General features: G+C 31.6%; 1 protein-coding gene across 8 annotated transcripts in view; it reads right to left on the bottom strand.

Annotated features, from left to right (window-relative positions):
• The window catches only part of LOC126694700 (receptor-like protein 7), a 97,628-nt gene that overhangs the window by 47,429 nt on the left and 26,137 nt on the right, over nucleotides 1-24,062 (bottom strand). For 2 of the 8 annotated variants that reach the window (XM_050391137.1, XM_050391135.1), the window contains exons 3-6: nucleotides 6,436-7,947; nucleotides 3,522-3,610; nucleotides 3,255-3,355; nucleotides 2,964-3,010 (exon numbers count right to left, since the gene is read on the bottom strand). In XM_050391137.1, coding sequence (XP_050247094.1) covers nucleotides 6,712-7,947 — 1,236 coding nt within the window. In that variant the 3' untranslated portion in view covers nucleotides 2,964-3,010; nucleotides 3,255-3,355; nucleotides 3,522-3,610; nucleotides 6,436-6,711. Of the gene's footprint in view, nucleotides 1-2,041; nucleotides 2,359-2,764; nucleotides 2,840-2,941; nucleotides 3,011-3,254; nucleotides 3,356-3,521; nucleotides 3,611-6,435; nucleotides 7,948-8,373; nucleotides 8,688-8,776; nucleotides 8,924-9,012; nucleotides 9,334-24,062 lie in introns of those variants that run through there. The other 6 variants (XM_050391138.1, XM_050391150.1, XM_050391132.1 and 3 more) reach the window with 6 other exon arrangements.

Below are 24,062 nucleotides of genomic sequence, written 5' to 3'. Positions count from 1 at the left end.
TAAGCTATAAAGCACGGACACGAATACAAATACAGGCACATGTATGGGTACAACACGGGGTGAAATGACAATTTTTAAAAAATTAAGAGATAAAATGTTTTATAACAAAAATATTATTTTGAAATAATTGTTAAAAATTCTTTTATGAGCATATTAAAGCCAAACCAGTGATAATATATACTTGTGTCTATTGTCTACCTAGGTAATAAAAAAAGAATTGTAAAAATTTAACTACTTAGTAGCGGACTTTAACTCATAAAAGACAAAATTTTGAAAAGAAACATATATTTGCACATCTTTTGTTCACGAGGCTGGTTGGAGATAAAAGAGAGCTTTACATGTGTGATAGTGTGAAACAGGAAAAAAATAAAAAATAAAGTAAAGAGAAACAAAACAAGAATAAAGGCAAAGGGGAAACTACAAAAGAGAAATAGACAGAGCTAAAGAAGAACAAGAGATCGGAATGGGAAGAAGATTGGCGGCAGAGGAGATCAGTGTAAGAGGAAGTGGGAGGAGATTGGTGTGAGAGGTAGTGTGTTACAAATTTTTTTTTTTTTTTTTTTTTGGCAGCACCTGCACAGGCCATGTCCCAACCGTGTCCTGCCGTGTCCATCATTTTTCACCCAAAAAAAAAAAAAAAAAAAATTCTAGGACACGTGCTATCATGTCCACGCATTTCCCATGTCCTGTACATGTCGGACAAGAGCATGTCTGCCCAAATGCTTGTTTGCGCTTTCCAGTAAAAAGGAAGTCCAAAGAGTCCTCTTTGGAAGCATACAAAGGGCAAGAAGCATTAGGGATGACATTCCACTTTGCAAACTCTCTTCGCATTGGGAGACTATCATTTAATAGTTTCCAAAGGAATAAAGTAAGGACCTTTGGCTTTCACAAGGCTGTCCACATTTTGTAACTATATCTGAGCTCTACTTCTTCCATCAAATTGCATTCACTATGGAGAAGCCAGTAGACTCACTTGACTCTAATTCTTTAAATAGACCTGATTGATTCGTGGGGCCAAATCAGCTTATCTTAACTTCCCAACCTAGGAGGCTTCTTAACAATAGAGTTGGTTACGTGAGGTGCATACAAATTCCTCACCAATGCACAATTCCATTGTGTTGCTTGATCAAATGATCAATAAAATCACAAAACATTGTTTATAATTTCCCCCAAACAGGTTGGTAGGAATTGTTTCTCATTTCCCACTAGCCTTTGAGCTTCTATAAGAACATACCCCATTGCATTTTCCGTGTCACAATAGTTATTGGGTTGTTTTTTTTTTTTCTTTTTTTTTTTTTTTTTTTTTTCCTCTATTGGGAATTTTAATAGATTGTATAGTTACTATACCTTGAATCAGGTGAACTAGAATAGAGTTCATATTCATGTCTAAGAAGAAAAGAGAGAGAAAAATATTCAATATGAACATACATATTAACTGTCAAACGCTAACTTATTTTAGTTTAGGGCTAAAGCTTTTGATAGTTGTCCGCACACTCGTTTCAAAATGAGGCCATAACAATTTGAAGTCATGTAAACCACACGCTGGATATGTTGGAAGGCCATATCAAAGGCTTAAGGGTGGGAATTAATGGATCTTATGAATTCCAGTTTGCTGGCAAACTAAAAGGTACAGGGAAAAATGGGCTGTCTCGTAAGCTAAAGCATGAAATTGCTAAAAATCCAGGAACCTTCTATTCTCATTCTCATTCTAATGAATAAAACAATATTTGATGTTATAATAAGATAAATATTTTTGTTCTCATTCTCGTTCTAATGAATAAAAAATCATAAGGGAGAAGGGGGAAAAAAGATAACATAAACCAATTCAGTAAAGTAGGAAATGAGCAAACAACAAAAATTACAACTTGAATAATTAAACAGGAGCAAGTTCGCTTCGTAATTTTATAGAATCGCTGACTCTTTGTACATAAATTTATTCTTTTTTATTCTACTGTGCCCATTATACATGGAGTGTCTTTTTACAATAAAAGTTATCTACTTACCAAAGAAAAACTTAAGCAGGAACTAATACAAATTCAAATAAATATGAACACACACTATATAGTCCATTGTATTAAAGATATACTTGCTTGTAGTCCATTTATAATCAATAATCGGATATGTCATGTGCTTTCCAATACATACAAAACATAAACTAGAATAATACTTTCAACTGTTTAGAACATGCAACATTCAAAACTAATTGATTTTGCTACTTGAGTAGACTTATGATCAAACTCATGGTAATCCCAATTATTTCAACTGCAAATCATCTTCCTTTGGCAACCACTCCCAAATTTGAAGCAACAAGCTGCTTTAGTAGTCTTATGACGATACTTATTATGCCCAGTTCTTTTCCTAGTAAGACATAGCACGAACTTATTAGATCCAAAACAATGGAATATCATAAACTCTACAAAACCAAAATCTCAACAAACAACTATCTATTTTTTGGCCAAGAAAACTAAGGTAAAGAAAATGTACAAGACGTAGCACGGATCTTATGTTCTAGATATCTTTTTTCATAAGGTTAAGCCTGCAGGTTACTATAAGTTCTTCTCTTATCCAAAACAATGGATATTAAAAAATCTATTAATATGATTGGTTGACACATGTCAAGAAGACCAAATATCATCTTTGGATTAATCAATCAAATTGTTTTCTTAATGTTTGAATTCAAAACTTGCACTTATTTTTAGCACTTCAAAATCTAGAAGCACTTTCAAAGACGCTTTTCTAAACATAACCAAAATGAGTTACCTACCCTATTAGCAGTAGCAGAGTAACATCTTGATGACTTTGACATAAGTATAGTCTGTTGTAATGGCAGCTCCACATTCTTAGTCAAATAGATAGCCAAATAAAGATTTGAAACAGTTAGTTTTACATAAAGAAGTAAATTCCTAATCATAAATGAAAGCTAATAGTAAAATTTTAGTACATGCCATAGCAGAGGAGCTTACTTGCTGCCTTATAATTTAACATGTCCCTGTATGTGTTGAAGTTGAAACTAGGCACCCAAAAAACAAAAACGTATTTTGTTAATATTTAATGTATAGGAATATTTGGTTTAAAAGATTTTCCAGCAGAATACATAATTTTAGTGTTGATCCTCCCATTCATGGACATTCACTAGAACAACACTAAAGCAGAAGATCCACAAAACAACATCTTTATGGTATTGTCTCACAGGTTTTAAAATCACATGAACACTTCAAACAACCTAAATGAAAAATGAAACAACAAAGCCAAACCTTTAGATTAATAGGACCTTTCCAGATTTGACCACATCCAGCATTGCATGTTTCAGCCTACCTTGATAGATATAAAGCATTTTGGTCTCTAAGAGTAGAACCTGAAAAACATAAATATGCTTCAACATTAAATTTAATATCATAACAATAGACTACATAAAAAATAATAATAATAATAAATAAATTAAAAAAAAACCCATAAAATTGACCCCAAAAAAAAAGATACACACACGCACAGCATATAGAAATCTCAAAAAGATATATCACCTTTGTCTTTTAACACGTAAAGGATATGAACCTTGATCGTTGCAACACATTTCTCAGGAGTTGCAGTATCTTGCACTTTTTATCCAAATCTAGAAGAAAAATCACAAAAGAAAAGAGAGTAAATGGTGAAAAACAGTAACCATGGGAGCAATGCAATCAATAAAAAAGTGTTGGCCAAATTTTGTCCCTATAGATTTAATTGTCACTTTTGTCCTTCAACTTTTAAAATAAAGGTCCTTGAACTATTAATTGTGTCAATTTCATCCTTCAACTTTCAAAATCAAGTCAAATAAATCCTCAAAAGTTGACTTCACTTCAAAGTTGAGGAACAAAATTGATACAATTAAATGTGTAGGGACGAAATTAAAACAACCACATTATCAAAGGACCAAAAGTGTAGTTTGGCAAAAAAAAAGTGTTACTTTAGTAAGAACAATAAGGTTTGACTGCAAGGGAATTCAAATTTGAGTGCATGCTATTTTCGTAGTTTGATTGGTGATGTAGAAAACGAGTAAGAAAAATGGTCAAGGAGAGTCATAGATAATCGTAACTTTCTTTTCTTTGAATGAATGAATTTTTAAAATTAAACAAACCATACAAACAACAAAACACTGGCAGCTAAGAGCTGCAACACATAAACAGAGCAATTAACGAAATAAATAGCAACATAAAAACCATACTTAAAAATAATCAAGACAGAGAAATGCAATCCCACCACCACCCCCCCCCCCCCCCCCCCCCCCAAAAAAAAAAGAACTACAACATAAAACTATTCACTAACAAAATTTTCACTCTCTTTCACATGCTCAACTTGAGCATTGTTTCTTCTGGTCAAAAGCAGGATAGCCTCCTAATACCTGACATTGCAGCTAAATTCAACAGCATTTCTTTGAAGCCAAATTTAATAAACTACTGTAGATTAAGCAAGTTTGATTATGGTTTTTTTTTTTAACTTTTACCCTTCAACATATCCATACCCTACAAAACCACATATACAAGCTATATACCTGGGATTTTATTAGACTTAACTTTCTCTCATAGACTCTTTGATAAAGGATACTCAAACAACAACTGATGATTCCTACTCTCAAAGGTAGCTCCTTGATAACATGTCACCTTGATCATTTTACCAGCCTATCTCAAGTGGAAAACTTATTTCTCTAAGAAAATAGAGAAAGTAATGAATGAATGAATGAATTTATCAATGAAACAAACCACACAATAAGCAAACCCAGCAGAAGGCACAAAACACAAAGCTGCACCTAAACTTTAAAAGAATCAAACTTACAGAGCAAGCATAAAACTAAATAGAAGCTGCAACTAAACTTACAATGCATTGAACTAAAACCCTCAATTATGGCTAGCACCAAATCAAAGAAATGGTTATGCCTTTTCAGACTTGGCATTGCTGATGAATATACAAGCATTTCTTCTAAGAAAAAATAATAACCCACTACAGACCTAGCAAGTTGGTTATAATACTTTGAAAACATTTGCCTTCAACTATTCTTTACCCCACATAACTACTTTCAAAACATTTACCTTGGATTTTATTAGACAACATGCTTAACTTGCTACCATAACCTCTATGGAAAATGATACTCAAAAAACAAGGGATCCCCACTCTAAAGACAGGTCTTGCAGAAGACGCACAACATGTCACCTAGAAAACCTCATTTCAACAGTGGAAAGTCTATTTCTCAAAGCAAGTCAGCAACTAATGGAATGCTAGGAATACTATATGATTGCTGGATTAATTTCCACAACTTCATTTCAGAACATTTGGTCTCGATTTGCAAGAGAATTGCCAAGTTTGGTAGATTGAATAAAGTTTAGCAGCTTCTTCTAAATGTGATTGATCTCACTACCTCCTACTCACAACATAGTTTAAGGCATAGATCTTTTTTACATTAATTACAAGGGAAAATGGGGCTGCACCTTGAAATCAAACATGGAAGTAAACTAACCTTTTGCATACCAACTATTGCTAAAAGTGAAAAGGAATGAAAAAATAAAAAAGACAAATGAAACCAAAAAAGTTTCCTCTATAACTGAATAGAGTGCAACTATTCAGCCAAAAAAAGAAAAAAAGAAAAGAAAAAAGAATACAGTAAAATACTTTATATATACCTTCACTCTACATTCATATATATAACTTGAATATTGCAAATAAGAGAAGAAATCAAATCAATTTTACACCAACAAGTTGACTTACAGCTCACCCAATTTCTATATATAATCTCAAAATCACCCTGAATCTTCAATCAAATTTCACAACATTGAAATACTCACATTCACATTTTTTTGTTTTTTAGTAGAAAAGAGACAATACTCACATTCAACATAAATAGCAAGTGTATAATTAAAAACCATCATAAATTCCACAACATAGAAATATTAAGAAATGTGTTCACCAAAGAATCAAAAAATGGACACGAAAAACAAAAGCAAAATTTAAATATATAAGGATATGGTACCAAACCCAACAATAAAAATAAGAAAGACAGAATGAGGCCTTACTGTCTACACAGAGGTCTTGAACTATTCAAGAGCACAAAAGGTTATTGATATGTTTTGAAACAGCAGGGGCATCAACCTTGGATTTTACTAGGCATTTGATGCTAAAAAAAAAGCAGAAATTATGCACCCAAAGCAAACAAATCAGATCAATAAAATACAAGAATTATTATAATGCAAGGTGGAAAGGAGTCTTTGGCCTACCAATTATTTCAACAGTGACAACACTAACCAGCTGCTTAAAAAAAAAAAAAAAAAATCAAATACTTATTTTATTAATAATAATTACAAAGCTCAGCAGCTTGATTTCCCCATGAATGAGCATTTACATTTAGAGAGAGAGAGAGAGAAGAAAGTGACAAAGGCACCCAAAGATGTAAGTTAAGAAGGAGAATACCTTGGCAAAGAATGGTGTCTTGTAGTTGTGGGGACCGTGAAAGAATGGTGATATTCTCCTAATCACCATTATGTGCTGTTTCCATTGTTTGAAAAATGAAGAAGAAGACAATGAATAAGGATGATGAAGATAATGAGTAGAACAAAAAGCTTCATCCCAATTCTGACACATGGAAGAAGTTGGAGGAGAGCTTTGCTTTTTTCTACTGGGCTTCACTGTCTGAGTCAGATTTGGAGATTGTTTCTAACAAAACTATCCACAAATTGTTTTGACCAGTTATTGTCTTCCAGCACGTCTGTGGGCATTATTCTTCAGCCTTCTGAGCATGATATGTTGCTCTAATATCACCATCCTCACAATCCACTTTGGTTTTCCAATTTTAAACATAAGATATCCCATCAATGTTCCAAATATCACTCCACATCCATAACCTATCGATACAGCTTGCCAACCAAACCCATTTTCAAGCTCTAAATTGTCTTCTTTTAGTAAGGTCGATGGTGGTGGTTGCTTTGTCTCATTGTTGCATGTTCTTGACAATGGAAATCCACATAATCCCAAGTTTTTGATGTACGAATCATTATTGAATGTGTTGAACTGCTTTCCTAAAGGTATGCATCCTGTAAGTTGGTTATATGATAGATTTAAAACTTCAAGCCACGGTAGCTCTGCCAATTGTTTGGGAATCTCGCCTCTGAGCTTGTTGAAAGAGAGGTCTAACCATTCAAGATTGGTCAAATTTCCAAACGATGATGGAATATAACCTGTAAGGTTATTGTGAGAAAAGTTGAGCCCCTTGAGTGATTTAAGCCTTCCAAGTGTCTTTGGCATCTCCCCTATGAATCTATTGTTTGAAAAATCAATAGTTGTGAACAAGACAGTTTGGATTCTCACCAACTCCATATACGACCCTTTTATCATCACATTCAAAGATTCCTGATAATACATGTCTCTCGTATATTTCAATCCAACTTCACTTTCATCCACATTTGTCATGGCTTTCAAATATTTGAAATATTTTATTGGCAAAGAACCATTAAATTGATTGTTGGAGATGTCTATGATTCGCAACTTTGGGAAAGGAAATTTGGTTTTAGGATTGCAAAATATACGACCTTTAAATCTATTTGATCTTAAGACAAGAACCCGCAATTCCGGAAGACTTTCCAACCAATAAGGGAAGGTTCCATTTATCTTATTGTTTCCAAGATCTAGAACTTCCAAGTTCCAACAATTTGCTAAAGATCGTGGCAATTGCCCTTCTAATTGATTGCCATTAAGATTAATATTCCTAAAATTATTTTCCTTAGCAAATGTGGTTGGGATGGTACCACGAAGGTTATTCATTCGCAAATCCAACACTGAGAGGAAACTAAAACGTGCCAAACACTTTGGAATCATGCCACTTAAGTTGTTATGAGACAAATCTAGAACTTCAAGGAAACTTGCATTACAAATTAAAAGGGGGATTTCTCCATTTAAACTGTTATTGGAGACAAAGAAATATCGAAGGTTAAGAAAATTTAATGTGGGAAATGGTCCTTGAAGCAAGTTGGCCCGAAGATCAACAAATTGTAAGTTCTTCCAAGGAATCTTATCTATACTTGTCAAAAAGTTGTGAGAAAGATCAAGGGAACCTAATGTATCCCTCCCCACATCACCCAACCATCTAGGAACTTGACCATAAATTCTGTTATTGGAAAGGTCTAAGTATTCTAAATTTGTTGCTGTTTTTAAGAAATTTGGGAATTCACTAATGTTGGAAGAAGACAAGTTCAACTGCATAAGATTAGGCAGGGTATAGGTGACAATGACATTATTGTTGATGCTAAGTAAGTTATGTGAAAAATCAAGATATTGGAGATTTTTGAGCTTTGAAAACATTTCAAACTCCAACATAATACTCAATTTATTTGATGAGAGAGATAGATAAGTAAGGTTCACAAGTCTAGAAATTGACCTAGGGATGGAGCCTTGTAGCTTATTATAACCCAAATCAAGATAGTCCAATGAATCGGACTTGAATTCACCAATCTCACCAACAAATTCATTATCATCAAGTATTAACATCTCCAAAGATGGCAAACTGAACAACCAAGATGGCAGTGTTCCATTTAGAGAATTTGAACTTAAAGAGAGCATAATTAGATTCAAACCACTTACGTGACTAGGAAGGGGACCAACAAGTTGATTGTTGTCAAGGTATAAACTTGAGAGATTTGGCAAGTTTAATAGTGACAATGGCAGCAAACCTGTTGAAATATTCGCCAATAATTAGAAATTGTTTGTTCATGCTAATGCCAAAAACATCTAAAATTTACAAGTGGTAATAGAATCTCACCAGTGAAACTATTAGATGACAAATCCAAATGCTTCAAGGACTTTAGGCTGCCGATAGAATCAGGTAATTCTCCCGATAACATTGTCCAAGAAAGATCTAAGAACTTCAGGGCACTACTGCTGTTGCAATTAGTGTTTGGAAGAGAACCTTCAAGATTGTCATTAGACCCTAGATCAAGGGTTTGTATACTCGGAAGGCAGAGGATGTTATTTTCGAGTTTTCCCCGCAAGTCACACTCACGGAGACTAAGAGTTGTCAAAGAGGAGGATAGATTCATCAAAGAATTAGGTCTAATTGAGGACATATCTGTCAAATCCAGAAGAAGTTCCCTTAACAGAGTTAGGTTATCAACAACTCTTTTCCAGACCGGTGTTTCGATGATTAAATGATTGCAAGAGAGATCGAGTGAAACAAGCGAAGACAACTGGGAGATTTCATATGGGATTTTGCCAGAAAAACCGGAATTAGAGAGGTTAAGATGAGTCAAGGTCTTAAAGTTGCCAAACTCAGAAGGAATTAGGGAGGGATAGAAGCCATTACCAGCAAGATTCAAGGACCTGAGATGGGGAAGAAGGAAGAGGGAACTGTTGGAATGAATGGAGGCATTAAGCCAACTGCAACTAAGGTCAAGACCAATAACATGGCGTGTCGCATTGTCACACTCGACACCATCCCAACTACAGCAGTCCTTATCCTCCTTCCAAGAGGCTGTCTTTGGATACGAATTTTCACACATTTGAGTATTTGATCTATAACCATCAGAAAAAACAGAAGAAGGAGAAGCGTATCTGTCAAGAGAAAGAGAGTTACTAAATTGGAGTAGAGCAGAGCATGGTGAGTTTGAAGAGAAGGAAGAAGAAAAAGAGGATGGAAAGAGCAAGGAGAGTAGACAGAAGAAGAAGAAGAAGAGTTGATACTTGAAAGTTAAACAACAAAAACCCATTTTGATGAGATGAGATGATACCCTTCAGCCTTCAAGGAAGCAAAAGAGTGAATATAGGTGAGTGCGGCGTGTGGGATAGGATGAATATTATGAACATTTATATAGTGCTACCAAGTCAACCCAAGTCTTCTACTACTTTTCTTTCAGCTTTATTTTTTTATTCTTCGTTCAGTTTATTTATTTATTTAAGGAAAGATATACTTTATTGTATATTAAAAAATAATATAATATTACGGATAATAATAACAATAACTTTTGCAAAATAGACCAGGCATCATACCTCTATGAAAAACAGGATCTATCAAGCTGTGATTTCAACCATTGAGATTGATCAATCGGGTTTTTTATGGAGATGATACCTCGGCTGCAAATTCCGCCTAGTCATAGATATTCTTCTGAATTGTGCAACCTTTCTCTTTTTTTCGAAATTAAAGTGTGTGTTCTTTTTAATTGTTTAATTAGTTAAACGATACATTGCTCAAATCATCTTTTAAATATTTTCCAAAAGCTTAGGATGCTCCACCACCAATTAACTCTATTCTTGTAGCTGATTTTGGCTAGTTTTTTTCTTTTTCTTTAAATGCAAGTATCTTCTTCTTAAAAAAAATTTCAAAAGTATTATACATTTTTAAAAAAAAAAATTATTGATAGATCTTTACCAATGATACTGAAAAAAAAAAAAAACTTCATTTAGTGTGGACGTGTAAAGGCTCTTTACACGTGATAATGTTACCAACATAATAAGTAGATATTTTTATACATAAATATTACTTAAATAATATTTATTTTTTTATTCAAAAAGTAAGATTTCTTTCTTAAATACACAGATACTAAAAAGAGAAAGGAAAAATTTTGTGAAAACTTTAGAGTATTTGTTTAAAAAGTAAAGTGGACTTAAACATGTAATTGTATTTAAACTTCAGTCTATAAAGTTTGGTTTCACAAGCGCACAAATTTTTTTTTCTCATCTCTAAAGTCTTTACTTTTGTAAGTGGGAATCCTTTTAACTATTTGATTAGTTAAACGATATTTGTCTCCTTTGTTGGTAGGAAAAGTCATTGCAATATAAGAGCAAAAGGTTGTGAATATTTGAATGAGAAAGAAAAAAGATGAGTTGAAATGGGAATGTTAGTTGGTAAGAGATGAGGAGCACTTGATGGGAGTAATTATATATGAAAAAAAAAAAAAGGAAACAAAGTTGAGTCAACACATGCAAATAGAGATTTTTTTTTTTTTCTTTATTTGAGAAGAAGAAAATAAAGAATCTAAAAACTTATGAGTGATTCCTGGAAATGTTACACATTGCAGTAAATTTGTCATACATTTTTTTTAATAAAAGGAAACTTGTCTACATTTTTTTTTTTTTAATAAAAGGAATTGAAAATAAAGGAGAAAAAAAATTAGCAAAAACCAATTTCAAACATTGAGCCTACTAAACCAAAATATTACAACTTGAAAAAAGAATCATAACTTTAATAATATTGCTAAGAGCCTTATAAGTTATAACTCAAGTGGATTGAAAGGTCTTTAAGCACAATAATCTGAAAATGAAATTCATACAAATTTAATAATTATCATTCATGCACAGATTGAAAGGTCTTCTTCCATGAAGTTTCCAGGGGTGCAGTCTTTCCATACGACCACAAGTCTTCATCTATCTAAAAAATTAAAGTGGGAATGACAAAATAATGAGCTTTCATATTCTTACTTTTTGGACAACACAATAATTTTCCAAGTCTTCGTCTTTCGTCTTTATTCAATCACCCTTCACTCTCCATACACATAAGACCGGACAACTAGCTAGAGTAATTTTACTCCATTTCCTGCCCAATAATTCTAGTGCCACGAAATGTTTCATAACTTACAACTATTTTTAAATAATTATTTATGTGTTCCGTTTTAATGGGTACATAATAAAAAATATAGTATTAATCAAGAATGTATATGAAATAATGCTTCGACAAAACCATTACTCAAATCTATTCAGTCTAGTACGTAACACTAATTTTCATTTGAAACTTTGAACTAAAGAATGTCACCATGTTTCTATATAATAGCTGAAAAATTATATTATTATCTAGTTTAACTGTTTAAGCTTCTCCAGTGATAATATATGTTGTTGTTGATGATGATCTTTCCTTTAACAGAAGAAGGAAATCTTTCCTTATCATGAATTGAGTAGTCTTCTTAGGAGGTTCTTTTTTTTCTTTTTTTTTTGAGAAATAAACACATATACACAAGGAAAATGAAAAGAGGTTTAATACAGAAGTACATCATAAACTCTACTAAAAACTCATGATAACTTTTAAAGAAGGGTGGGATAAGTTTAACCAATTTCGAATGTTTGGCCTACAATACCAAAATATTACAGCTTGAAAAAAAAGTCATAACTTTAAAAGAATTGTTAAGAACTTGTTTATAATAAAGACATATATGATTCAAATCTCTCCACTGCAATTACTAACTTATCAAAAAAATAATAATAATAAACAATAAATGTAGTTATTAGATTAGTGCGTGTTACACGCACTGCACGTATTTTAAACGTTGAGTTCTTTGGGCATAGTAATATGAAATTCTTGCAAATTTAATAATTATCATTCATGCACAGATTAAGAGGTCTTCTTCCATGAAGTTTCCAAGGTTTCAGTTTCCACAAGTCTTCAGTTTTCCAGAAAATTAAAGTGGGAATGAGAAAACAATGAGCTTTCATGCTCTTACTTTTTGGACAACACAACAATGTACCAAGTCTTCGTCTTCGTTGTTATTCATTCACTGTTCACTCTCTCTCTATGCCTAAATAATTAGACTAGACAACTAGAGTAATTTTACTCCATTTCCTGCCCAATAATTCTAGTGCCATGAAATGTTTCATAAATTGCAACATTTTAAAAATAATTATTTATGTGTTCCGTCTTAATGGGTGCATAATAAAAATATAGTATTAAATTATTAATGTATATGAAATAATGCTTAGACACAACCATTACTCAAGTCTATTCTATTCAGTCTACTGAGTCTAGTACGTGTACATAACACTAATTTTCATCTGAAACTGTGAACTGAAGAATGTCACCATTTTCTAATTGCTGGAAAAATTATATTATAATCTAGTTTAAGCTTCTCTAATAATAATAATATAAGTTGTTGTTGATGATCTTTCCCTTAATAGAAGAAGGAAATCTTAATTTCCTTATCAGATGAGTAGTCTTCTTTACCAAGAAGATTCTTAATTGCTAATTGTAAACCGATTTAATAAACTAGAATTCAACTATTACTTATCAAATCAATAAATATACTAACATATTTACCAAGAAAATTACCAACATGAATCAAAAAAAAAAAAAATACCAACAGTGACTATTAATTTAAAAAGACTAATAAAAAAAATAATTGAAAGGTTTTGCATTTGTACAGAGATATATCGAATCGAATTGGAAAATTGGAAGCGAACAGTAAAAGATATGAGATAGAGATTGATATATGACTAGGAGTAGGAGCCTTTGCAGCCAATTCATTTTTCTGTGGATAAGAATGCCATTTACTAAAAATCTGGAAATTATAAACAAAGAGACACACACACCAAAAAGGCAAAAACACTACAAACATTTTCCTTGGAAACCAAATCAATTGAACTCAAAACCGTAAAGTCTCCCAAATCAATAATCGAACAAAAAGGAATGTAAATCAAGCAATGTAAAAAGAAGCAAAACAAACATAATACAAAGATGAAATGTGGAGAATGAGTAGTCTAAAACTTAAAAATTAAAGATCTCTGGGAAATCTACATTTATTGTTCGTAACACTAATTTTCGTTTGAAACTTTGAACTAAAGAATGTCACCATGTTGCTAATTGGAGCAAGAGTCTTTGGCTCTTTGCAGTCAATTGCTTTTTCGTTGGGTTAAATTTTCTTTTCCCTTGACAACACGCAAATTGACTTAGTACCTTTGCCCTTTTGACTGGGGTGACATGTTGTACAACATGAAATCCTCATTCCACAAAAATTTCCACAAACTTTAGAAATCCCTAGACTCTTAAGTGAAAGAAAGAAAATGTGATTAACCCTTTCTTTATAACTCCAATATCCAAATCCCATTGAGCACATTCCATCTTGTAATTTTTTTTAATAACTTTTTTGGCCTTACTATTTTGTTATCTTTTCATATAAATCATGTACAAATTTAGTATCGAAATCTTTTGCCAGTACCTTAGGTCCACTCCCTAGGGATTCTTCCTTATAATAACACAACCCCTTTAGCAACCTCCTTGGCAAACCTATTGCCCACACCAACGAGAAGGTATTTAGTATCAAATGATACTATCAATAGTATCAAAATCCAATAAATAAGAGATGTGCTTGCAAAAAATAATAACCCCACTAACAACTAAAAGACGTGTTAGTAGATAGTTAATTTAGTACACATATCTTTTATTTATTGAATTTTAATACAGATAATATGGTATCGTTTTATATAAAATATTTTTTCCACACCAACACTTGGTGCTAGAGCTTTCAAAGACACCACTAACTAATTCCTAGAAAACTATGAAATCTATTATCTAAATTTATGCATTTTCTTTTATTTGGTTGTCAAAATTTGGGGTTAAATTAAAGACCTCGGTAGATAGTTCTTCCTATTCAGTGCTCCATGTAGTTGCTATGTAAACGTGAGAAAGAATAGTACTTTACCACATGCATAATTCACTTCCATTTTATGATAAAAGTTTTGGGATTTCATTTTTATTTACTTTCTTACACTTTCTTAGAGACCAAACAATACAAAGTGGTGAAAGGAAACTGATGAGTCCAGGAAAATCAATTGGTCGTCCACCTTTAATAATATATGTTGTTGTTGATGATCTTTCCTTCAACAGAAGAAGGAAATCTTTCCTTATCAGTTGAGTAGTCTTCTATAACAAGGAGACTCTTAATTGTTAATTATAAAACGATTTAATAAACTAGAATTCAACTATTTCTTATCAAATCAATAAATATATCATATTTACCAAAAAAATTACCAACAGTGGCATTATTAATTTAAAAAGACAAATAAAAAAAATAATTGAAAGATTCTGCTTGTACAGAGATAGATCAAATTGAATTGGAAAACTGGAAGTGAACAGACAAAGGAATTGAGAGAGAGATTGATAGAAGTAGGAGCAGGAGTTTTTGCAGTCAACTCCTTTTTTTCGTTGGGTTAAATTTTCCTTTCCTTGACAACACGCAAATTGATTTGGTACCTTGCCTTTTTGATTGGGAGTGACACGTTGACATTACGTAATCCTTATTCCACAAAAATTTCCACAGAAATTCCAAGGGCTTTAATTTTTCCAAGGAAAAAAAATGTGATTAACCCTTTCTTTTTAACTCCAAAATCTTTTCCTCAAAAAAAAAAAAAAAAAAATCCCATTGAGCACATTCCTTAATTTTTTTTTCTTTTTATTATTATTATTTTATTTATCCTCCCTCACCCTCACGGCTTTAGTTTATTGACTTAGTTTCCATAATCTATATTGTGTCACCAACCACATAAAGGCATTTTAAATATTCATATATAAGGTGGTTGAAGTTCATCAATCATATTTGTTACCATATCAGTTTGTAAACTTTATATAGTAAAATTTATAATACCTTTAACATTTTTCAAATAATAATATAAATAAAATCTACTAAATGTATTTTTTTGCCTTGTACCCTAATGTTGTCTCTATTTGTCTTTCTCTTCCATTTATTGATTTTTTTTTTCACAATTCAAACTCTATGTTTTTGTTATAAATCCACATTTCAGATTCTTAAAAGCATAGAAAAAATATAGTTGAAATCTACATATGTATTTTTTAAAGCAATCAAGCAGTGAGGATGAAAGATGTATACAATATTGCAGGTTTATTGTTATACTCTTAACAGCTTTGAACTTATTTAGTTTACTATTTTTTATTTATTTTGTTATTAATATTAATATTTTTTTTTCAAATTAATTTTTTTAATCTTTTCTTTTGATTCCTCCCCCCCCCCCCCCCCCAAAAAAAAAAAAAAACCTGAAATCTTGGCTCCACTTATCAAGTACAAATTCAGCAGTGACGCTCACTAATCTTCAAAAGAGCCCTTTGGATTCAGCTTTTGGTTTGAGACGGTTTCCGTTAAATTTTCTATCATTTGCCACCTCCCAAAAATTGGAAAAAGGAGTAAAAAGAAATGAATTAAGGAAGAAGTCTAGGAAGAATGAATTCATTACAGTAATATGCCTTGAAAAAGAACAAAATATATTGCATAGGCAATCCAATAGTAACAAAGAGATTCCCATTTAAGAATTGTGAAAGAAATACAAAAAGTTAGATTCCTCTCATTCCCTCCTATTTTTATCCAAATAAAAGAAACGTGACAAATAATAAATTTGAAGGTAAAAAATAAGCCACATGAAATGCCATAAATTATTTATCTCTTTCTCATATCCAACCCCTTAGCAACCTCCTTAGCAAACCCATTGCCCACACCAACAAGAAGGTATTTAGTATCAAATGCTATTATATTAACGGTATTAAAATTCAATAAGTGAAAGAATTATCTCATTAACAACTGAAAGACATGTGTTAGTGGATAGTTATTTTTGCACATATGTCTCTTGTTTATTGAATTTTGATGTGGATAACATGGTATCATTTGATACAAAATACTTTTTCCACACCAACACCCATGGACTATAACAAGCCATTGAAATGGTGCCAGAGCTTTCAAAGACATCACTAACTGATTCCTAGAAAACTATGAAATTTACTATCTAAATTTATGAATTTTCTTCGATTTGGTTGTCAAATTTTGGGGTTAAAAAAAAGACCTCAACTTAGGTAGATAGTTCTTCCTATTCAGTGCTTCATGTAGTTGTTGTGTAAGCATAAGAAAGAATAGTAATTTACCACATGCAAAATTCACTTCCATTTTATGATAAAAGCTTTGGGATTTCATTTTTCTTTAGTTTCTTACACTTTCTTAGAGACCAAACAATACAAAGTGGTGAAAGGAAACTGATGAGTCTAGGAAAATCAATTGGTCATCCACCTTTAATGGACAACATTAAGTCACCAGCAAGCCATTAAAGAAAGATAAGTAACAAGTCAAGCACATTCAACATATTCAATGATGACCGTTACTCAAAGGTCTTAATCTCTCATTAGGACAATGGTCGTTACACTCGGGATAATAATTACTTCCAATCAATATATATATATATATATATATATAAAAGCAGAGACCTCATATGAGAGTGTATGAGGTTTTGCCAAGTTGCACTCTAAGTGTGCATTTAGCCTTTTTTTTTTTTTTTACCTTTTTCATTAAGTTTTTCTATATCAATATGTGTTGTGATAGTCCCAAGTATTTTCACTTTTCAGTTTCTATTAAAAAGTGAGAATATATAATTTGACTGATTCGCCAATATTTCATACTTTTTTTTTGATGTAGTTTTGTACTTTTCTCACAACCCATAATTTTGAAAAAAGTTTGTGTTCTAGAAATTTTCTTAGCACAATCCTTCAGACGGTCCCATTATTTTTTCAAAAAAGACCTTTCTTTCGAAGAAATTGTATTAATGCAATCCTTCTATGTACAACTCTCTCTTCCCTTTCCCTTCCCTTACTTTTTCCTCCCTTCTTTCCTTTTCATCTCCCTTACAACCAAACAGGATATTAGTTTCCAAATTCAACTAATAAAAAAAAAGTGTTTTGAGGATATTAATAAAAAGAGTCTGAATTTGGTAAGAATGTGGTGTAAAATTCATGTTTTACATAATCCAATAAGAGATGTCACATCAGCTTTTTACTTAAAACTTAGTGCATCATACCACAATTAATAACATCTTATAAACTCCCAATTTGGTTGAATTTTCAGATGAGTATTATAATTGATTGAGTGTGGTTGTACTTATTCTTTAATACGTGATAAGATGATGTGGCATGTTGGGATTGGAGAGTGTAAAACTTGGGTTTAAACCACATCCTTATAAAATTTAATTTTTAATAAAAATATGTAAAAAAAAAACATGTTTAATTACGGTTTTTATACATAAATATTACTTAAATAATATTTATTTAATTATTCAAAAAGTAAGATTTCTTTCTTAAATACACAAATACTAAAAAGGGAAGGAAAAATTTTGTGAAAACTTTAAAGCATTTGTTTAAAAAGTAAAGTGGACTTAAACATGTAATCATGTTTAGACTGTAGTCTAAAAAGTTTGGTTTCACAAGCGACAAATTTTTTTCTCATTTCTAAAGTCTTTACCTTTTGTAAGTGGGAATCCTTTTAACTATTTGATTAGTTAAACAATATTTGTCTCCTTTGTTGGTAGGAAAAGTCATTGCAATATAAGAGCACAAGGTTGTGAATATTTGAATGAGAAAGAAAAAAGATGAGTTGAAATGGGAATGTTAGTTGGTAAGAGATGACGAGTACTTGATGTGAGTAATTATATATGAAAAAAAGGAAACAAAGTTGAGTCAACACATGCAAATAGAGTCTTTTTTTTTTTTTTTTTTTTGAGAAGAAGAAAATAGAGAATCTAAAAACTTATGAGTGATTCCTGGAAATGTTGCACATTGCAGTAAATTTGTCATACATTTTTTTTTAATAAAAGGAAATTTGTCTACATTTTTTTTAATAAAAGGAAATTGAAAAACAAAGGAGAATAAAAATTAGCAAAAACCAATTTCAAACATGTAGCCTACTAAACCAAAATATTACAACTTGAAACAAGAATCATAACTTTAATAATATTGCTAAGAGCCTTGTAACTCAAGTGGGTTGAAAAGTCTTTAGGCACAATAGTATGAAAATGAAATTCATGCAAATTTAATAATTATCATTCATGCACAGATTGAAAGGTCTTCTTCCATGAAGTTTCCAGGGTGTAGGTCTTCCACAGGACCACAAGTCTCCCAAATCAATAATCAAACAAAAAGGAATGTAAATCAAGCAATGTAAAAAGAAGCAAAACAAACATAATAGTATAATACATAGATGAAATGTGACGAATGAGAGAATCTAAAACTTAAAAATTAATCAGGAAAATCTACATTTTATTGTTCGTAACACTAATTTTCATTTGAAACTTTGAACTGAAGAATGTCACCATGTTTCTAATTGGAGCAGGAGTCTTTGGCTCTTTGTAGTCAATTCCTTTTTCATTGGCTTAAATTTTCTTTCCCCTTGAGAGCACGCAAATTGACTTAGTACCTTTGTCTTTTTGACTGGGGGTGACATGTTGTACAAACACGCAATCCTCATTTCACAAAAATCATATAAAATCACCAAATTAGAGTTTAAATTATAATTAAATTTTTAAAAGAAGTCTAGGCACAATTGCAAAAAAATTCCATGTAACTAAGTCACACTCAGGAATATTGGACCCTTCTTCCTTGGTATAAATAGGGAGGGTCCCAATGGGATGAGGGAGTTAACAATTTTCTCTCCAAAACATTTATTGTTGGAACATAAAAGTTTTCCATTGTAGACTTTCTCGCTTAAAGAACATGACTTGCCAACTAATCAAACTAGAGTTTTTAGTACCTACAGCAATTTCACAACATCAAGAACAAACTCCAATGTATACAATGTCAAATTCCATAGTCTCCAGTTACATCAAATGAGTGTTTAATTTTTCTCGCAAAGTATTGAATAGCAAAGCTTCTGGGCCATAGTCTCAACTACAACTCTCGATCATGTTGGACTTGGATGACACCTTTCCACAACGTATCATTATGAGATGAAGAAAAAATTTGGAGTGTACACAACGTTTAGTGTGGATGGGAAGAAATTTCATCCTATTCCAATTGGTTATGTCATTATTCCAATTTAAAGAATCTAAAAACTTATGAGTGATTCCTGGAAATGTTGCACATTGCAGTAAATTTGTCATACATTTTTCTTAATAAAAGGAAACTTGTCTACATTTTTTTTAATAAAAGGAATTGAAAATAAAGGAGAAAAAAAATTAGCAAAAACCAATTTCAAACATTGAGCCTACTAAACCAAAATATTACAACTTGAAAAAAGAATTATAACTTTAATAATATTGCTAAGAGCCTTATAAGTTATAACTCAAGTGGATTGAAAGGTCTTTAAGCACAGTAGTCTGAAAATGAAATTCATACAAATTTAATAATTATCATTCATGCACAGATTGAAAGGTCTTCTTCCATGAAGTTTCCAGGGGTGCAGTCTTTCCACACGACCACAAGTCTTCAGCTATCTAGAAAATTAAAGTGAGAATGACAAAATAATGAGCTTTCATATTCTTACTTTTTGGACAACACAATAATTTTCCAAGTCTTTGTCTTTCGTCTTTATTCAATCACCCTTCACTCTCTATACACATAAGACTAGACAACTAGCTAGAGTAATTTTACTCCATTTCCAGCCCAATAATTCTAGTGCCACGAAATGTATCGTAACTTACAACTATTTTTAAATAATTATTTATGTGTTCCGTTTTAATGGGTACATAATAAAAAATATAGTATTAATCAAGAATGTATATGAAATAATGCTTCGACAAAACCATTACTCAAATCTATTCAGTCTAGTACATAACACTAATTTTCATTTGAAACTTTGAACTAAAGAATGTCACCATGTTTCTATATAATAGCTGAAAAAATATATTATTATCTAGTTTAACTGTTTAAGCTTCTCTAGTGATAATATATGTTGTTGTTGATGATCTTTCCTTTAACAGAAGAAGGAAATCTTTCCTTATCATGAGTTGAGTAGTCTTCTTTAACAAGGAGATTCTTTTTTCTTTTTTGAGAAACAAACACATATACACAAGGGAAATGAAAAGAGATTCTAACACAAAGGTTTATCACAAACTCCACTAAAAACTCATAGTAACTTTTAAGAGTTTAACCAATTTCAAACATCTAGCCTGCGACACCAAAATATTACAGCTTGAAAAAAGAGCCATAACTTTAATAGGAGCCGGTTTATAATAAAGACATACATGATTCAAATCCCTCCACTCCAATTACTAACTTATCAAAAAAATAATAATAATAAACAATATATGTAGTTATTAGATTATTTTAACATGCACTGTACGTATTTTAAATGTCGACTTCTTTGGGTATAGTAATATGAAATTCATGCAAATTTAATAATTATCATTCATGTAGAGATTGAGAGGTCTTCTTCCATGAAGTTTCCATAGTTTCAGTTTCCACAAGCCTTCAGCTTTCCAGAAAATTAAAGTGGGAATGAGAAAACAATGAGCTTTCATTCTCTTACTTTTTGGACAACACAACAATGTACCAAGTCTTCGTCTTCGTTGTTATTCATTCACCGTTCACTCTCTCTATGCCTACGTAATTAGGCTAGACAACTAAGGTAATTTTACTCCATTTCCTGCCCAATAATTCTAGTTTCATGTAATGTTTCATAAATTGCAACATTTTAAAAATAATTATTTATGCGTTCCGTCTTAGTGGTTGCATAATAAAAATATAGTATTAAATTATTAATCAAGGATGTATATGAAATAATGCTTAGACACAACCATTACTCAAATCTATTCTATTCAGTCTAGTATGTAACACTAATTTTCATTTGGAACTTTGAACTGAAGAATGTCATCATTTTCTAATTGCTGGAAAAATTATATTATTATCTAGTTTAAGCTTCTCTAGTAATAATATAAGTTGTTGTTGATGATCTTTCCCTTAACAGAAGAAGGAAATCTTTCCTTATCAGTTGAGTCGTCTTCTTTACCAAGAAGATTCTTAATTGCTAATTATAAACCGATTTAATAAACTAGAATTCAACTACTAGTTATCAAATTACTAAATATACTAACATATTTACCAATAAAATTACCAACAGTGGCATTATTAATTTAAAAAGACTAATAAAAAAAATAATTGAAAGGTTTTGCATTTGTACAGAGATATATCAAACTGAATTGGAAAATTGGAAGCGAAGAGATAAAGATGTGAGATAGAGATTGATATATGACTAGGAGCAGGAGTCTTTGCAGTCAATTCATTTTTCGGTGGATAAGAATGCCATTTACTAAAAATCTGGAAATTTATAAACAAAGAGACACACACACCAAAAAGGCAAAAACACTACAAACATTTTCCCTGGAAACCAAATCAATTGAGCTCAAAACCGTAAAGTCTCCCAGATCAATAATCGAACAAAAGGGAATGTAAATCAAGCAATGCAAAAAGAAGCAAAACAAACATAATACAAAGATGAAATGTGGAGAATGAGAGAGTCTAAAACTTAAAAATTAAAGATCTCAGGAAAATCTACAATTTATTGTTCGTAACACTAATTTTCATTTGAAACTTAGAACTGAAGAATGTCACCATGTTTCTAATTGGAGCAGGAGTCTTTGGCTCTTTGCAGTCAATTCCTTTTTCGTTGGGTTAAATTTTCTTTCCCCTTAAGAGCACGCAAATTGACTTAGTACCTTTGCCTTTTTGATTGGGGGTGACATGTTGTACAAACACGCAATCCTCATTTCACAAAAATCATATAAAAATTACCAAATTAGAGTTTTAAATTATAATTAAATTTTTAAAAGAAGTCTAGGCACAATTACAAAAAATTTCCATGTAATTAAGTCACACTCAGGAATATTGGACCCTTTTTCCTTGATATAAATAGGGGGGTCCCAATGGGATGAGGGAGCTAACAATTTTCTCTCCAAAAGAAATTTATTGTAGGAACATAAAAGTTTTCCATTGTAGACTTTCACGCTTAAAGAATCTAACTTGCCAACTAATCAAACTAGAGTTTTTAGTACCTACAGCAATTTCACAACATCAAGAACAAACCCCAATGTATACAGTGTCAAATTCCATAGTCTCCAGTTACATCAAATGAGCGTTTAATTTTTCTCGCAAAGTATTGAATAGTAAAGCTTCTGAGCCATAGTCTCAACTACAACTCTCAATCATGTTGGACTTGGATGACACCTTTCCACAACATATCATTATGAGATGGAGAAAAAATTTAGAGTGTACACAACGTTTAGTGTGGATGGGAAGAAATTTCATCCTATTTCAATTGGTTAGGTATGTAATGGACCTATTCCAATTTAATGATCCTGGAATTATGTATACAATTAATAATCAAGGAAACTTCCGCCTAAAATAAGTCGGACTTTTGGCAAGAGAAAAAATTGATGTTTAGACAAATCAAGCTAAGGCCAACCAAAATGGACCATATTCTTAATTCCTTATCTTGATTTGTTCCATGTACAAGACTTACTATCAATGCTTGGTGTATAAAAGTTGAAAGCTTGAAAAAATGAAGTCCATCCTCTGAAAGCTTCAGAAAAAATTCATTTAAACCAACACAATATAGAAATTATAAAGGAATCAGAGAAAAATTGTCAAAAATATTAAAAATTTAATCTGTGCTTAAATTCTTATAAGGATGTCTACATTCGTTTCTTTTGGCTAATATGTCTTTACTAAATCAAAATCAAACCACAAAAATCATAAAAAAAAATCACCAAATTAGAGTTTTAAATTATAATTAAAATTTTAAAAGATATATAGGCACAATTGCACAAAAATTCCATGTAACTAAGTCACACTCAGGAATATTGGACCCTTTTTCCTTGATATAAATAGGGGGGTCCCAATGGGACGAGAGTGCTAACAATTTTCTCTCCAAAACATTTATCGTATGAACATAAAAGTTTTCCATTGTAGACTTTTCACGCTTAAAGAACATGACTTGCCAACTAATCAAACTAGAGTTTTTAATACCTACAGCAATTTCACAACATCAAGAACAAACCCCAATGTATACAGTGTCAAATTCCATAGTCTCCAGTTATATCAAATGAGTGTTTAATTTTTCTCGTAAAGTATTGAATAGTAAGCTTCTGGGCCATAGTCTCAACTACAACTCTCAATCATGTTAGATGGATGACACCTTTCCACAACGTATTATTATGAGATGCAGAAAAAATTTGGAGTGTACACAACGTTTAGTATGGATGGGAAGAAATTTCATCCTATTCCAATTGGTTGGGTCAATAAGGGACCTATTCCAATTTAATGATCCTGTAATTACATATACAAGTAATAATCAAGGAAACTTCCATCTAAAATAAGTCCGACTTTTGGCAAAAAAGAAAATTGATGTCTAGACAAATCAAGCTAAGGCTGACCAAAATGGACCATATTCTTAATTTCTTATCTTGATTTTTTCCATGTACAAGACTTACCGTCAATGCTTGGTGTATAAAAGCTGAAAGCTTGAAAAAAATGAAGTCCATCCTCTGAAAGTTTGAGAAAAAATTTATTTAAGCCAACACAATATAGAAATTAT

This window comes from Quercus robur, chromosome 8 (assembly GCF_932294415.1).
Source record: "Quercus robur chromosome 8, dhQueRobu3.1, whole genome shotgun sequence".
NCBI classification, from domain to species: domain Eukaryota; kingdom Viridiplantae; phylum Streptophyta; class Magnoliopsida; order Fagales; family Fagaceae; genus Quercus; species Quercus robur.
Note: the sequence above shows the minus strand (reverse complement) of the source record. Positions and strands in the feature narration are given on the sequence as shown.